This window comes from Sarcophilus harrisii, chromosome 3, assembly GCF_902635505.1.
Source record: "Sarcophilus harrisii chromosome 3, mSarHar1.11, whole genome shotgun sequence".
NCBI lineage: Eukaryota > Metazoa > Chordata > Mammalia > Dasyuromorphia > Dasyuridae > Sarcophilus > Sarcophilus harrisii.
Genome location: NC_045428.1, coordinates 561,562,060 through 561,579,031, shown reverse-complemented (window position 1 = coordinate 561,579,031; position 16,972 = coordinate 561,562,060). Strand labels below are relative to the sequence as shown.

At 50.3% G+C, this 16,972-nt stretch overlaps 1 protein-coding gene across 4 annotated transcripts in view; it reads right to left on the bottom strand.

Annotated features, from left to right (window-relative positions):
* Positions 1 to 16,972, bottom strand: part of HSPG2 (heparan sulfate proteoglycan 2) — a 157,461-nt gene that overhangs the window by 63,084 nt on the left and 77,405 nt on the right. For all 4 annotated transcript variants that reach the window (XM_031962659.1, XM_031962660.1, XM_031962661.1 and 1 more), the window contains 20 exons: positions 15,164 to 15,327; positions 13,796 to 13,975; positions 11,300 to 11,496; positions 10,516 to 10,663; positions 9,977 to 10,104; positions 9,690 to 9,776; positions 9,522 to 9,583; positions 9,120 to 9,187; positions 7,842 to 7,982; positions 5,889 to 6,071; positions 4,818 to 4,997; positions 4,486 to 4,604; positions 3,984 to 4,095; positions 3,460 to 3,573; positions 3,117 to 3,244; positions 2,581 to 2,667; positions 1,716 to 1,765; positions 1,410 to 1,546; positions 777 to 917; positions 219 to 410 (listed from right to left, as the gene is read on the bottom strand). In XM_031962659.1, the coding sequence (XP_031818519.1) occupies positions 219 to 410; positions 777 to 917; positions 1,410 to 1,546; positions 1,716 to 1,765; positions 2,581 to 2,667; positions 3,117 to 3,244; positions 3,460 to 3,573; positions 3,984 to 4,095; positions 4,486 to 4,604; positions 4,818 to 4,997; positions 5,889 to 6,071; positions 7,842 to 7,982; positions 9,120 to 9,187; positions 9,522 to 9,583; positions 9,690 to 9,776; positions 9,977 to 10,104; positions 10,516 to 10,663; positions 11,300 to 11,496; positions 13,796 to 13,975; positions 15,164 to 15,327 (2,618 nt within the window). The remainder of the gene's footprint in view (positions 1 to 218; positions 411 to 776; positions 918 to 1,409; positions 1,547 to 1,715; positions 1,766 to 2,580; positions 2,668 to 3,116; positions 3,245 to 3,459; positions 3,574 to 3,983; positions 4,096 to 4,485; positions 4,605 to 4,817; positions 4,998 to 5,888; positions 6,072 to 7,841; positions 7,983 to 9,119; positions 9,188 to 9,521; positions 9,584 to 9,689; positions 9,777 to 9,976; positions 10,105 to 10,515; positions 10,664 to 11,299; positions 11,497 to 13,795; positions 13,976 to 15,163; positions 15,328 to 16,972) is intronic.

Genomic DNA, 16,972 nt, shown 5'->3' with positions numbered 1-16,972 from the left:
CAGGTGGGCATTCCCCAACCCAGCCCAGTTGGCAGCCACTTGGACCCAGGCCACCTTAATGTCGCAGCTCAAAGGCCCTTCCACTTCATCACCTGCCTCCTGCTCCATCTCTATCACTGTCCATGGCAGTGGCACTGCCCTCAGCACGGTGAGCACAAGCCCTTCTGAGAGCAGAGACTGGGCTGCCCATGCCCGCCTTGGTGCCCTGGTACTCTTACCTTGTCTCCCTGGTAGAGCTTGGGGAGCTCCCAGTAGAATGACTCATGGCCCAGCTGGGCAAAGTTGGTGAAGGAGAGCTGGCTGCCCTCAGGCACTTGCTCCACAATGAACCCTCCAGCCACCCGGCTGCTTCGCTGCCGATTCACCAGTGCGAAACCTTGGAAGTCGCCAGAAGCAAAGAGGCTTGAGATCTGGCAAGAGAGAGAGCAGAAGCTGTCATTTGGGGTCGTGGGGGTAGGCACTAAAAGGAGAGGATGGGATTGGCCCTAGGGTGGGCACGGAGAAGGCCAAAGGAAGCAGTGCTGGTGGGCACTGATGGCACTGGGAGTAAGCACTAAAAGTAGAGTGTGGGATTGGCACTGGCCAAGGGAATGAGGGCCAGGGGCACTGAGCAGGGCTAAGGCGGGGCACTGGGGTGAACACTGAGAAGAGTTCTGGGGCAGTGGGGACGAGGGTGAGGTCCTCAGGAAGAAGAGGGCTCGAGAAGTCCGGGAGGAGGGGACCGAGGGCAGGGCAAGGGCCATGGAGGGCAGGGAGCCATGCTCAGGAGTCCATACCAGGTGGCGGGTGTAGGAGGTGCTCGTACATTGCTGGGTGACGCCCATACAGAAACAGGGCAGGCAGCCTTCGGGGTTGGAAGAGCTCAGGTAGAAGTGGTGAGGTCGGCAAGAGTTGCAGGTGGGACCCTCCACTTTGGCCTGGGGGGAGAGGGCGGGCACAGACTCACATGGAGGTTGGCGGTCTTTTGTGGTTCAACCTCCCACCCCAGCAGCCCCTGAGCTTCCTCCCACCAGGGAGTGCTGAGCCTCCCTTCCAGGCCCAAGTGAAGGCCCCAGATAGGCGGTGGCTGCAGGTCTCAGAGCCAGTGGGCCTCCCTCAGGGACATCCCGTGTCCCCAGAGCGCCATGAGCTGCTAGACTCACAGCAAAGAGAGACTCAAGAGTCTCTCCTCACTTGGGGAAGAAGGCAGCACTTCCATCTTACAGAGGAGAAAACTGAGACCTAGACAGCTCAAACGAGTTGTTGAAGGCACTTTGGGCCCCACATATTTTCTTCTACATATTCGAAATGTTTACCAATGCTTCTTTCTAACTTTTCTGTGCATTGTTGTCACCAGCCCCCAACCCTCACCTCCTGCTACAATTTAAATCAAGCCCCCCGCTTTTTTTCTACCCCCCTTCCCTACTTACCTTGCAACGACACTCCCCTGTGGCTTCACACCGGGCACTGATGCTGCCTTCTGGGTCACACCTGCAGTCATCGGGAGTGGGGCGGGGGCTGGGGTGGGGGCCGGGGTGAGGGCCAGGGTGGGGGCCGGGGACGTCACCTGCAGAAAGAGAAGGAGGGGAAAATTGTTGCTTCCCCACCCTGCTCCAGCCAGACCCACCGCAGCTCCTCCCATTGGGGACAGAATGCCAGGGTGCCCTGTGGCCAAATCCCACCCCATCCCCACCTCCCACATCTTCTGCCTTTCTGGTCCCACAAACCCCACTCACTTTGGCAGGGCTGGCCCAGGCTGGGGTTGCCGTGGTAACCAGGAGCACACCTGGGGGAGACAATCGATTTATTAACCATGAAATTAGGGCCAAGCTTCAGAATGCTTCTGGTCTCTCTATAAAGCACTTTCTCCACCTGTGATTTCCTGGGATCAGGGGTGTGCTGAAATCACAAGTCACTCAAATCAGCTCAAAGAGCTGATTATTAAATTTTCAGCGTGAGCATTTTATACCTCATAAATCAGAAAACGCTCTATTTATTTATTTTTTTGCTGAGGCATTTGGGGTTAAGTGACTTGCCCAGGGTCACACAGCCAGGAAGTGTTAAGTGTCTAAGGCCAGATTTGAACTTTGTGCTCTATCCACTACACCAACTACCATTTTTAATAAAATAATAAATTATTTTAAAAAAGCATGTTTAAAATGGTTTTTATATGTAATAGAGAAAAAACAAACAAACAAAAAAAGAATATTCTTTAAGGAAAAAAACACAAAAACATTTAAATCTACTCTCCTCAGTTTATAAGTGGAAAACCTAAAGCTTCAAGATCAAATGCTCAAAAAACGGCAGGACCAGGTCCAAGATCCAGGCCAGACAGCAATGGAAGCCTGCCCTCTGAAGCAGCCCCACCCACTCCCCATGGGGCGGCAGCGTGGTCCAGGGCAGATAGTCCTGGCAATGGGGGGCGGGGGAAGGACTCCAAGGCTGATCTCAAGGCTGTGACAAATTGCCCAAGTCTCCTAAATGTCATTTTCTTCATCTGGAAAGGCCACATGGCCTCTGAGGCAGGTCCTGTCCCCTTCTAGGTCTCTGCCCCCGTGCCCTGCTGGGAGATGCCCCCCTGCTGTCCTCCTGGGCACATACCTCTCACAGTGGCGGCCACTGTGTGCTGGGGAGCAGGCATCGCAGGTGGGGCTGCCGTCAGTGTCCAGGAAACAAGTATGGATCCCCCTGTAGTTTGGGGAGAGGGGTCTGGGCTAGGAAGTCTAAGGGTTAGTGCTGGAAGGACTGCTAGGATCTAGAATGTGAATCACTACAGAAGCCTGTGAGTGTGGGCTGCCATGCGGACTGGTGGAAGGTAGGAGCAGGAGAGGACCCCAGGGTTACCCAAGTCAAGGGTGTTAGGGGAAAGCTACAGGTATGACACCTGTGATCTAGTCCAACCCCCTCATTTTACTGAAGAAATGGAGGACTGAGAGGGAGAACTGGACCAAAGTCACAGATAATAGAGAGCAGAACCAAGATTCAAAGCCGGTTCTGACTTCATTTCTATACCTCGCTACAACAGGAGGAGGGGAAAGGGGGAAGAAAGGCAAGAGTAATAAAACAAAGACAAGAGAATCAGGCCCAGGGGGTGGGGGGTGCCATGGGGAAGGGCCCCGAGGGAAAGCCAGGCATACTGGTTGTTAGAGGGTAGCCCGTGGCAGGGGCACGGCTGGCAGTCTTCAGCGGAGCCTCTCTGGGCATCGCCGTAGTAGCCGGCCTGGCAGCGTTCACATTTGTCGCCCTCCGTGTGGTGCTGGCAGCCCTGGAAAGGAGACGGTCAAAACCTTGGGTTTCTCTGGGTCAGTGGGGAAGGCCGGTCAGTTGTCCCCATTTCCCCCACTCTGTCTCTCCATCCCAGGTGAGGAGTTACTTAGGCATATTTTTCAAGTGAAGTGCCATGAGGTTTCCTGGCACACTGAAGATCCTGGCAGGGGCACCATTGGGCATCAGGGCACCGGGTAGGGGCATGAGTCTCACCTGGCAAGCCCCGGTCTCTGGATCACATATCACTGAGTGTCCATTGCAGCTACAGAGTTCACAAGTGCCCAGGTACAGGCCGCTGGAAGTGCGAGTGTATCCCACGTCACAGTGCTGAGGGGAGAAGGCAGGTCAGGGGGAACGGGTCACCATTGGATCAGGTGGTCTTAGCAAAAGACCACCTCCAATGCCAGGTCACAACCACTTCCCAGGGCTAAGCTGTGGGCAGGATAGCCCATCCCCAGGAGCCACAAGTTGGGGAGGGGGACTAAGTTCCCTGGGGGGCAAGGAACAAAACCCAAAGAGCCACGGTGGGCCAGGAGAGCTCTTGGGGGTAAGGGACTTAGGACTGAAAGGAGAACTTAAATCAGACTTATCTCATTTTACAGAGGGGGGACTGAGACCCAGAGTAACACTGAGTAGTAAAGCTGGGATTGTAAGCCAGCTCCCTCTGGGATGAAGGAAGTACAGGGCCAGGCTAGTATGGGGACAGAGGGGCTATGTACAAGGAAGCCGGGGCTCACCTGGCAGGATGGCCCTCGGTAGCCAGGGGGGCAGACACACTGCTCCACTTCCACAGCCTGCTCCAGCCCCGTGACCTGGGGCACTGCCACATCCATGTGCAGTCCAGACAGCCTGACCAGAGGAGAGGGGTCTGGAGTCAAGGGCGTCAGAGACCACAGGATCCACCTCCCCCATCTCTTTATAGATCTGGAGACTTACGCGCAAGCTTAAACAGCCGAGAACATAGCAGAGCAAAGAGCTGGACCCGGGTCCCCTGACCCCAAATACAAGCTTTTCCCCCTGTGTGCTGAATGGCAGAGGCCCTCCCACCGGCCCCATTCCACCTCCTTCCGGGTCTCAGAATCAGAGATTTCAGAGGCCTAAGGGCCCTCAAAAATCCAATTGCTCAGGCTGCAGTTGCATGTGCCCAGCCAGGGTCACCCAGATGTGTGAGAGGCAGGATTGGAATCCAGGTCCTTTGGCTGCCAATCTTTCCCTGAGCACCTGCCACTGGCCAGGTACCTGCTCTCTGCCTGGTTCTCAGCGAAGGATGCTCGGATCATGATCACATCAATGCCCGCAAGGGCCATGAGCAGGTGCTCGCGGGTGGCCGGCTGTCCGTCCGCCCTGTGCCAGGCGCGCTTGTCAATGAGAAAGCACAAATTAGGTTGGTCTCCTAGTACACAGGACTAACCCGCACTCCTCCCTTCAAAAGGGCTCCTTCTGAACAGACACCAGGTGAGGGGCGAGACAGCAGGGCCCAGAGGTCTGAGAAGGACACAAGGGCACGGACATTGGTCCCTCCCTTCCAGAGCCTTTTCTAGAGACCGGGCGGGTCCCGGGCTGGGGCTCACCTCTCGGAAAGGCACAGAGAAGGTGCTGGGCTGGCCAGGTATGGGCTCCCGCTGGGCGTGATGCTCTAGGGAGATGCCATTGCCTTGAAGCAGGACCAGAGGCTGACCATGCAGGGGTGGTGTGCCTGGCTGCGGCCGCTGGGTTATCGTGAAGTGCAGTTCTCCTCCATAGGAGGTCACCTGGGGAATGGGAGAAGGTGCTAGATTATGGGCCCACCGACTCCAAGGACCATGCTTTATATTCTCAAAGTCTTGTTCTAGTTCTAAGGGCCCTCCCAGCTCCAACATCCCAGGTTCTAAGGGCCCTCCTGACTCCGACACTCTCATTTCTAAGGCTCCCATAAGCTCTCATTCTCTCTGTGTCCAATTTCAGTTTGCTTAGTTACATTGGGTCCTTTTTCTTTGCTCAAATATAACAGACCCTGATCAGGTGCTGCTTGTTAGGGCATGCTGTGGCTCAGTCTCTTACCTATTTCTGGAATACTTTCCATTCTTTTTTTCTAACTGCTGAATTCCCACTTCTCTCTTTTTTTCTTCCTATATTTTATTTTGTTTTGAATTTTTATTGATGTTTGCTGAGGTCTGGTTCTGTCCCTTTTCTGCTCCAAATTCTCCCCCGTGGCCTGCTGGGTAAAGTTCAGCCTTCCCTTCCCTGTGCTAGGATCCCTCCCCAATCTGCTCCCATCCTTTCTTTCCATCCTGCTTTTCTTCCACAAATTTCAGGTCTCAGCCAAAACAGACACTCTCCAGCTCCCCGAACACGGCTGAGTCTGACTTTCATGCTGTGGCTCAGTCTCTTACCTATTTCTGGAATACTTTCCATTCTTTTTTTCTAACTTCTGAATTCCCACTCATCCCTTTTTCTCTTCCTAGATTTTAAATCGAACCTTTTGTTTTGAATTTTTATTGATGTTTGCTGACTTATATCACAACCATTTCTGAATACGCCTCTTCTGCTTATTTAGGAAAACAGAATGAAAAACCAATCCATACAGAGATGATATTTGGGTCATTCCATTTGTCTCCAATAAAAGAAAGTGATTTTCTTCCTCTTGGTCCTTGTCTGCTTACCTTGTCTCCCTGAAATCTTGAGGGGAGGTTCCAGAAGTAAGGGCCAGGGAGTAGGTTATGGAAGTCAGAGAAAGCCAGCTCCCCGGGCGCAGGGGAAGAGATGCCCTCGCTTGTGCTGTGAGTGCCCGCCGCATTGGACAGGCTGAACTGGGTGTGATCACCAGCCTGAGAAGCCCCGTGCACCTGTGAAAGCAGGGAAAGAAGGAGCTTGAGCCCGAGGTAAGGGAACAGGAGGTCCTCTGTCCATCCCAGCCCCCTACCCATCCCAGAAGCCTCGGGAGGACCCCCAAAGCTTGTGCTTGCCCAGAGCCCATAATCACTTCCAAAACACAAAAAGGCATCATTCATTGCCTAATTTGTACTGAGATCTTCCCAAGACCCATCTGTGAAGGGAGGCTACCCCATAATCATAATCTTCTTGTTGCATTATGAATCACAAGGACTGAAAAATAAATCTATTTATCCTTAGAAGTCTCCCTTGGGGACTTAGCTATATTGGTCATCAGTTTATACAATCTGTCACCAGACCAGTACTTGCAGCTTTTCCAGCAGGATAAAACATGTCAGAGGTTTGAGAGCCCAGAGTCATCTCCAGGCCAAAAGGAAGAATCAAGCACATATTTTTTCAATAAGAATAACATTAAAAAAAACATTAAAAAATTAAAAACAAAAAACAAAACAGCACTTACTATGTGCTAAGTGCTTTAAAAATAGTCTCATTTGATTTTTATAATAACCCTGGGAAGGAGGTTTTGCCAGCACCCCCATTTTACAGATGAGGAAACTAAGGCAGATAGAAATCAGGTGACTTGCCCAGGATCACACAGCTATCTGAACTCAGATCTTTCTGACTATCCACTGTGCCATCTGGCTGCCACAGGGGCACCTAACTTCAGGGGACCCGGGATTTTAACAATATAACCATCTACCCCTTTATGCTTTGGCTGCTGGGCTCAGGATCTGCTGGAGCTGAGAAAAAACCATTCCCCCAGTGGCCACCTTAGTGAGCCTCCTGGCCCTTAGCAAGACTGGTCAGGGAGTCACAAATGTGAGATGGAAACGGCCTCAGAGGTTGTTAAAACACAATCAATTTTATAGTTTACACTTAAGAGATTTACAAGTCCCCTGACTCAACAGAATAGGAAACTGAGGCACAGGGTACTGGGTTTGCCGAAGGGTCCCACAGATCTTAATTATGTGGCAATGCCAGATTCCAGATCTAGGCTGCCTGATTACAAATGTCCTCCTGATACTGAAAAAAAAATCCATCCCCTGACAGACTTCTGGCGAGAGCCTCCTGGCACTGGGCGAGCCGGGGTCATAGGAGACGAGCTCTGGAGCTGGAGAGGTCCCAGGAGGCAATTTAGGACAAGCCATTCCTCCGGCAGATGGGGGCATGGAAGCCCAGCCTAGGGGCTTGTCCAAGGTAGCAGTCACAATTTGAACCCAGTTCTCCTTCCACTGGACTGTGTCTCACATGGTCCTCAAACAGCACACAAATGGAGTGTCTCCCTGCCTCAGGTCTTCTCAGCTGGAAGTCCTGCTAAGGTCTGCTAACTCTTAGCTGGGAAATCCTGCTAGAGCCTGCTAGTTCCCAGCTGGGAAGTCCTGCTAAGGCCTGCTAACTCTTAACTGGGAAATCCTGCTAGGGCCTGCTAGTTCCCAGCTGGGAAGTCCTGCTAGGGCCTGCTAATCTTTAGCTGGGTAGGAACTTTTAGGGCCTGCTAGCCCTCAGCTGGTGTTTGCAGATTTAGGAGGCCCTGGGTGCCATGATAAGCTGTCAGATTTTGCCAGATGGCTGGATTCTCCCAGGAAGCAAGGTTTATTCTGGTAAGTGAATGTCCACAAGGGTTGGAGCTCCCTGTGAACGGGTGTCCATCCTCTGTCCTTCTGGTCCACTCTGTCCCACCCCTTCCCTGCCCCCACCTCTCCCACATCCTGCTTTCCTAGTACCTGGTCCCGGCTCCAGGAGGAGCTGGTGCAGTAGCGGCTCACACCCATGCAGAAGCACTTGAGGCAGCCGTCTGGATTCTTGGAGCTCAGGTGGAAGGTGCCATCTGAGCACTCATTGCATAGGCGGCCCACCACGTTTGACTACAATGAAGGGAGCATAGTGTCAGCTCAGGAGGGCCCTCAGCCCCACTGTGGCCTCCAAAGGGTGCATGGCAGGCACACAAGTGACAAGTACCATCCTCTTGGAAAGGAGGCTGGTTCTTGACTTTTTTAGTTCTAGGGGGGACCTAGAGCTGGGGGTGGGGATGAGCATTGGGGTGGGAGGAGGAGTTGGGAGGGGAAAAGAATTCTGAGGATCATGGAAGATGAGATTCAGAGCCTGAAGGAATCTTAAGGCTTGTTTTACATATGGAGAAACTGAGACCAAGAGAAGAGAGGTTGCTTGCCCAAAGTTAATAGCAGTATGAATTCTATAAACACCTTCCCCTTTCAGATAGATGATCTTCCATCTCCTCTCTGTCACGTATGTGCTGAATAATTCATGGGCTATTTCCTTCATTACAATGTTTGTTCTTAGAGGGCCAGGATTGCTCTTGTCTTTGTATCCATCCCACATAGCATACAGTAAGCACTTAATAAATGCTTGTTGACTGGTCAAGGATGAATTTCAGATCTAGCAACAATTTTATTATTATTATTTTTTTGGTGAGGCTGGGCTTCTGGAGGGCTACTGCTCTTGTCTTTCTTTGTATCCGTAGCATTTAGCATACAGCAAGCACTTATTAAATGCTTGTTGGTCAATAGACTGATGAATATCACATCTAGCAACAATTAAAAAGACCTCTTTTTTGGACAAGGTTATTGGGATTAAGTGATTTGCCCATAGTTACACAGCTAATAAATGTTAAGTGTCTGAGGCAGGATTTGAACTCAGGCCCTTCTGACTTCAGTGCTGGTGCTTTATCCATTGTGCCATCTAGCTGCCCCCACAATTTTTTTTTTAACATAACGGGGTTAAAACTAGAAGGAACACTAAACTTGGCAGTCAGAAGTCAAATTTGGACTTCAAGGCCAATTAGCTGTATGTATAAGAACTTCCTTCTCATTTTGAAGCCTCAGTTTCACAATCTATCAAATGGGGATAACACATTGATGATCTCTCACACTGGTTGTGGAGAAAGCACTTGGTAACATTTTAAATACCCCTGGCAGGGATATCTTGGGCAATGCCCACCTAGCAGTGGGTAGAGCCTCGAGCCCTGCCTGGTGCTGACGTACCTTGCAGCGGCAGGATTCTCCAGAGGTGCCGGTGCTCCCCCGCTCATCACAGCGCACAATTGCCTGATCTGGGGAATAAGGTACGGGGAGGAAAATGTGTTGGTAGGACCCGGGCAGGGACAGTGTATACAGTAAAGGAGCAAGAAGAGTCCCTGTTGGCCAGGGGCCAACTGTATTTGGAAGGTCACAGGGCACTTGGGAGTGGTGGGTACAGGGGAGCAGACATGGACAAGAAGCCCAAGGGTTTTATTAGAAGCCAAAATAAGGAGGGGTGCAGTGGAAAGCTGAGCTTGAGAGACACCAGGGGCTGCCCCGTGAGGGTGTTCAGTAGCCCTCACAGGGTCCATGATGTGACATTCAGGAAAAGGAAGTGGGGGAGAATCCCAGGCTGGCATTACTCACTGGTGATTGGCTTGCATTTGCCATTAGGTTGGATGGGGTTGCCTTCATAGCCAGGGGCACAGCTGAGGAGAGAGAAGCTGGTGTCAGCAGCACTCCAAGCCCCTCGTGTCATTCTTGGGGTGCTGCATGACCCCCACTCATCCCCTGACAGCTGTCCCCTGACCTCACCTCTCACAGCGGCGCCCGGTATAGCCAGGGGCACAGGCATCGCATGTGGCTTGACCGTCCGTGTCCAGGAAACAGGTGTCTGAGAATCTGTCAGAACCAATCAGAGGGAGTCGGCACAGGGCACCAAGTATACTGGGATGCGTTAAGGGTGGGCAGATGTGGGAGTATGGCGGGCGCTGGGCACTGGCATAGTGTGGCAGGGCTACACGACAACAGCTCCAGCTCCAGAAGGTGCCGATGTAAGCACTGACCGGGACAGACGTGCTCACCATCCCCGGGACACTGACCTTCGAGAGGCGTCGATGTAGGGGCAGGGGCAGGGCCGGCAGGCAGTAGGGGAGCCACGTGTAGCATCGCCAAAGAAACCCGGTTTGCACTTGTTACACTGCGGTCCCTCTGTGTTGTGCTGGCAGTTCTGGGAGGGCAGTGGAGAGAGGGGCTCAGGATTCAGGCCCCCAAACAGACTCCCCAGGCTGGAAAGGAGCCAGTCTAACTACGTTCCACTGCACAAAGCCATCCTGAATCTGCTCAGGCACTTCCAGAGATGGGGAGCTCATTACTGCCTAATTATTATGGAACAGCTATTACTGTTGCCATGGAATTCTGGGTCCTGAGTCAGAATCTCTCGCTCTTGGGGGATAAATTCTGTGAGCTCTAGCGCTAGCTTCCCACTGGAGCTACATGGATCAAGCTTCCTTCCTCTGTCCCTCAAGCTTTCCTAAAACATGGCATCCAAGCTGAACCAGGCTTGCCACAGCAGGACAGGGCCAGACCTTTGCCCCCAGTCCCATCCCCATGGGGGGCAGCAGTCTCTGCGACCACTCACCAGACAGTGGCCGTACACAGGATCGCAGGAGCTGGCGTGGCCATGGCAGTTGCAGCCGGAGCAGGTACCCAGGTAAGGCCCGTTGGGCACCCGGGTGAAGTGGGCATCACAGCTCTCGCAGGACAGGCCTGAGTAGCCGATGGGACACCTGGAGGCGAGGGACAAAACAAAGAACCATCCATTTGGAGATCTCATCCGATCTCTTCAGCCCACTGAAGGACCCGAGCAGCATGGCGTGACGGCTTCAAGTTAGGAAGACCTGGCTTCAAATCCCCTCTGATAATTCCAACTGCATGAGCCTGGGCCAATGACTTATCTACTGAATCACAGACAGAGAAGGCTGAGATTTGTGTCCTGGAGGGGAGTTCTCACACCAAGACTTCCTTACATAAAAGAAATCTCAGACCCTTCCCATGGTACAGTCATATCAATTCATATTTCTATAATTTTTCTTGGGAGCCTATTGGGGTTAAGTGACTTGCCCAAAGTCACACAGCTAGGAAGTGGAGGGTCACAGATCTGGATCTAAATACAGGTTTTCCTGCCTCCATGGCCAGTGCTTTATTTCCAGTGCCTTCTAGCTTCCCCTCTGTGAATTACTCAATGTACAAAAAACACATTTCTCGCAAGAGCCCCATGAAGTACATTTGTAGGATTTGCAACCAAAAGAACTTTGAAATCTAGAGATACGAAGACCTCCTCAATCTAAATTCAGGGAAGCTGCACAAATTCCCTGTCCATGGAGGCTCCCGGTGCCCTCCGCCACCCCGGCCCAGGGTGTCACCTGCACTCCTCAACGCTGTGGACTCGCCCGTGGGAAGTGGGGCCGATGGCCGTGGTGTCCATGGAGATGTCACTCAGTCCCACGCTGGCCATCTTGTTATTGTACACGGTCTGGATGAGCAGGCCCTCCAGGCTCTGCAGGGTCTGCAGCAACTCGGCCCTTGACACTGGCTGACTCGACTCATGGACCCAGTGCTCCTGCAGAAGGGCAGTGGCAGGGGGAAGACCGGTCAGCTCCCTCAGGAGCCCTTCTCTCCTCTCTCCCCCATGCTTTTCCTCCTTCCACCCTCTCCAAGGCCCTTGCCCATGTCTACGTGGGAGTAGTTGGGGATTCCTCCTATTTGTAACAAGCTGCCTTCAGTATAAACAACAAGCTTCTGATCCTGACACTCAAGGCTCTCCCCACAGTCTGGCTCCAATCTCCTTATAAGTAGTCTGCATGAATACTCACATACATTTAGATTTAGGAGCTGGAAGGGACCCGAGGCCAACAGGCCCAGCCCGCTCCTCTCACAAAAGGAGAAATTGGGGCTGCCTCTCTGCTTGTCCCCCCATTAGGATGCAAACTATCTAAGGGCAGGAATTGTCCTGTTTGTCTTGGCATCTCTGGGGCTGGCAGTTGGTGGCACATCACAGGATCTTAGTCTATATGCTGATGAGTCAACCGTTGCTACTTTCCCTTTTTTCCTTTTTCTGGATGCAGATGGCATTTTCCACCCAAAGTTTATGGGAATTGCCTTGGACCACTGAACACTGAGAAGAACCAAGTCTTTTGCTGTTGAGCATTGCATGTTCTTGCTGTTGTGTACAATGTATCCCTCGTTTTGCTTGTTTCACTCATCTGATGTTACTCTCCCCACCATTTTTTTTTTCTTTTCTGGATGCAGATGGCATTTTCCACCCAAAGTTTATGGGGATTGCCTTGGACCAATGAACACTGAGAAGAACCAAGTCTGTTACCTTTGAGCATGGCACGTTCTTGGTGTTAGTGTGTACAATGTATTCCTCATTTTGCTGTTACTGTATACAATGTATTCCTGGTTCTGCTTGTTTCACTCATCTGATGTTACTTTCCCCCTTTTTATTCCTTTTTCTCGATGCAGATGGCATCTTCCAGCCAAAGTTCATGGGGAATTGTCTTGACCACTGAACCACTGAGAAGAACCAAGTCTGTTGCCGCTGAGCATTGCACCTTCTTGCCGTTACTGTGTACAATGTATCCCTCGCTTTGCTTGTTTCACTTATCTGATGTTACCCCCACCCCTTTTTCCTTTTTCTCGATGCAGATGGCATCTTCCAGCCAAAGTTCATGGGGATTGTCTTGACCACTGAACCACTGAGAAGAACCAAGTCTGTTGCCGCTGAGCATTGCACCTTCTTGCCGTTACTGTGTACAATGTATCCCTCGTTTTGCTTGTTTCACTTATCTGATGTTACCCCCACCCCTTTTTCCTTTTTCTTGATGCAGATGGCATCTTCCAGCCAAAGTTCATGGGGATTGTCTTGACCACTGAACCACTGAGAAGAACCAAGTCTTTCACTGTTGATCATTGCATTTCTTGCTGTTACTGTGTACGATGTATTTCTGGTTTTGCTTGTTTCACTCAATTTATGTTACTTTCACTGCCATCAATCTAGACTCCTCTCTGTTTCCTCTTCCCCTACTGCCCTTGTTAATCTTTTCCTCTGAGCCTGAACTAGATTCCCTCCCAGATTCTTTCTTTCCTTCGAGGCCCATGACAGGAGCCCACCTCCTCCGGGAAGCCTTCTTGGACAGTGGTTGCCCCCTCCACAGTAACAGCTATTTTTGTGTTTGTCCTTTCCTTTAGGATGGTGTGGAATATGAAGGCTTGCTCATCGTAGGGAACTTAAGGATTTGTTCACTTCCATCTGACATTTCAGTGTGTGCCTTATTATCCATATTTTATAGCCAGGGAGCCTGAGGCTCAGGTTACCCAACTCCTTACTGATACAGTCAGGACTAGAACCAAGAACTCCTTCTCAGACTCCAAAGCTTGTGCTCTCTTTTTCAGTTCTTTTCTTTTCTTAATAATAGCTTTTCATTTTTCAATATAAATGCAAAGATAGTTTTTAACATTTGCCCTTGTAAAACCTTGCATTCCAAAGTTTTTTCTCCCTTCCCCCCTTCCCTCCCTTAGATTGCAAATAATCCAATATATGTTAAATATGTGTAATTCTTCTATATATATTTCCACAATTACCATGTTATGCAAGAAAAATCACCTCAAATGGAAAAAAAAGGTAAAAAAACACACAACAAAAAAGATGAAAATACTATGGTGTGCTTCACATTCAGTCTCCTCTCCCTGGATGTAGATGGCTCTCTCCATCACAAGACCACTGGAACTGGTCTGAATCATCTCATTGTTGAAAAGAGCCATCAGAGCTGATCTTTGCATAATCTTGTTGTTGCCGTGTACAATGTTCTTATCTATCAGCTCTAGATCCCCCACGAACCCCCCAAGCCATCACTCACCTCAGTGAACCGGATCTGGCGCTGATTCAGAACCCCAGGATGGGTGGGTGTGTGGCCCCTTGAGAAGAGGCGGTGTCCACCCCCCACCAGCACCACGTCAGCCTTCTGCACAGGCTCCAGGAACCCTCGGGACACTTCATAGCGAATTTTGTAGCGGAGGGAGCCTCCATAGGAGTCCACCTGCCCCACATAAGAAACAGAATTGGTCATGGGTCTTGCTTTCTTTCCCATGACCAGGTCCTTGCCCACAGTATTCAGGACCACACTGCAATATGGCTCTTAGGAATACCAACTTCTCATCCTTCCAAAGTGTGCCTCTGGGGCAGTGCCCAATCTCACCTTCCTGTGCCCCTTCACCCTGACCCTGAAGCTCTGCCCATCTCTCCTGCTGAGCCCCAGGATCTACCCATCCATGCTTTGTCTTCAGAGACTTATGGGCATTGGACAGCTATATGCTACATCCCATTGTGAGCATGATGGAGAGGACAGCAAAATTACATTCATTCAACAGAATGTAAGCTCCTTGAGGACCAAGGCTGCTTATACTTTTGTCTTTGTATCACACAAGTGCCTGGCACACAGCAGGCACTTAATAAATGCTTCTAGAATTCAATTAGAACTGGAAGATATCTTAGAGATCAAGGAATCCAGTCCCCCAAATTTGTTGAATCTTTTGTTGTTATTCATTTTATTTCCCCTCCTTCCTTCAGTTTTATTTATCTTTTTCAATAGTATTTTATTTTCCAAATATAAATATAATTTTCAACATTCATTTTTGTAAAATTTTAGTGTTCTAAATTTTTCTCTCTCCCTTCTTTACCTCTCCCTTCCCCAAGACAGCAAGCAATCTGATACAGGTTCAACTTCATCTTATTTTTGTTGATATCTTTTGCTTCTGTGACTTTCTTTTCCAAATACATCTCCCCCTGCCCAACAAATGAAGCAAAATTTAAAAGGAAAGAAGTGTGTGTGTGTGGGAGGTTTTGGTTTCCCAAAGCCAACCATTTATGCATTATGTCTTAACAGAACACACACTATTCCAATCCTTGGGGCCCCTCACTCTGTTAAGGAAAGGGAGAGTTCCTTTCTGCTGAGCCCCTTTATTGTACAAAAGAAAGGGACCACTGCAAAGGTCACAATATGAATCAGTCACACTCATACCCAAGCCTTCTAACTCCAAAATCCAGTCCCACTATTCCATATTTCTCTAATTGGCCGGAGCCAATTCGTTCAGCTCTGGCACCACCCTATTCCTCCCTAGTTGTAAGGGTACACGCCGAGGCTGCACTTAACGGGCAGGCCGATTAAGGGGCACAGATTCTTTGCCCTCCCACCTGCACCCATCAGTGGGCGGCCTGGCCCCCTCACCTTGTTCCCCAGGAACTGCTGGGGCAATGCCCAGAAGGAGTCGAGGATGAGGAATCGGCGGGACAGATCGACCAGCTGAAACTCCTGCTGCTGGGGGTCTACCTGGAGCTGGGTGGAGGACAGGGGCGGCATGCCAGGCTGGGAGGGCATCGTCACGTTCACACCTGGTAAGGAGAGGAGACGCACTAAGGGCGCTGGGTTCTAAGGCCCCCTCCTCTGGATGCTCAGGCCCTTGGCTGGCCGAGGCCAGAAAGCCACACGGCGCACCAAAGGGATGTTCCCCAGTTTTAGACTGCCCGTAGCGTTCCCCTACTCAATCTCCAGGCACCTCATTTCCTCTCAGATCAAATAAAAGATCCTCTGGCCTTTAAAGCTCCTCACAACACCCCACTTCTTACATTAGGCTCCCCTCCACACACTGTGAGACCTACCCACACTAGCTAATGCTGGACCTTGTCTCAGCTGTCCCCCTTACTTCTCTGCCTTTCTGTCTGTCTCTCTCTGTCTCTGTTTCTTTCTGTCTGTCTCTTTCTCTGTCTCTCAATGTCTCTCTGGTTCTGTCTTTTTTTTTCTCTCTCTCTTTCTGTCTCCCCCCTTTCTGCCTCAGCTTCTCTTAAGATTCAGCTCAATCCTACTCTACAGAAGGCCTTGCCAGGTGTCCCATCTCCTTCCTCACAACTTCTGTCTCCCCTTCTGAGGTTAATTCCCATTTATCCTGTCCATATCTCCATTGTACGTAGCTGTTTAGCTGCTGTCTTGACCATTAGAAAGGAAGCGTTATAAGGACAAAGACCTTGCTTTTGTCTTTCTTGAATTCTCAACTTAGGATTCAGTATACAGCAAGCACTTAATAAATAATTGGTAACTGTTGCTATCTCTCTAGCTCTCAGACCAGGATTCTAGCTGGGGCCTGAAATCTATACCCAAGGAAGCAACGGTCTGGGCAGAACAACCCAGACAAAAACTCATTCTCCGAGGTAGAATTTCTCCAACTCCATCATTTAAAAATGGGAGGAAATTTCCCCCCTCCTTAATATTTCCAGTTTTTCTGTTTCTAAATAGTAATTTTGAGAGCAACTAAGCTAAGCATGTCTAGTTTTTGCAAAGACTTGGGGGAACACAGGGATTCTGTTTTCAATTATATAAAAATCTGCCATATGGAAGCAAGATTACATTTTTTTTTCTCTGCTTGGCCACAGAGGCCTGAACAAGGAGCAGTGGGGATAAAGGGAATGCCCGGGAAGCAAGCTGTGGTCCAGGAAGAGGCAGAAGGCCAACGACCCCAAGCTGCCGTGGTTCTGTGGTTCAAGGGTTCTGTCTCTGGTGTTCTTGAGGCAAGGCTGGACGTCCATTTAGGGGAACGATCCCTTCTTTGAGCGGGGATAGACCAGACAGTCTCTGAGGTCCCTCCAATTCTAGCGCGTTAGGAGTCTAGCCAAGTGATCTCAGACCCATAAAGAGTCCTAGAGGTATATAGCTATGGATCATAGAATCCTAGGTTTAGAGCTGGAAAGGATTTTTTCAGTCATGTCTGACTCTTTGTGACCCCAGTGGGGGTTTTCTTGACAGAGATATTAGAGTAACTTGCCATTTCCTTCTCCAGATCATTTTACAGATGGGGAAACTGAGGCAAACAGAGTGAAATGACTTGCCCAGAATCACACAGCTAGTAGGTTTGCCATTTCGTTCTCCAGCTCATTTTACAAATAAGGAAATGGAGGCAAACAGAGTGAAGTGACTTGCCCAGAATCACATAGCTAGTAGGTTTGCCATTTCGTTCTCTAGCTCATTTTACAAATAAGGAAATGG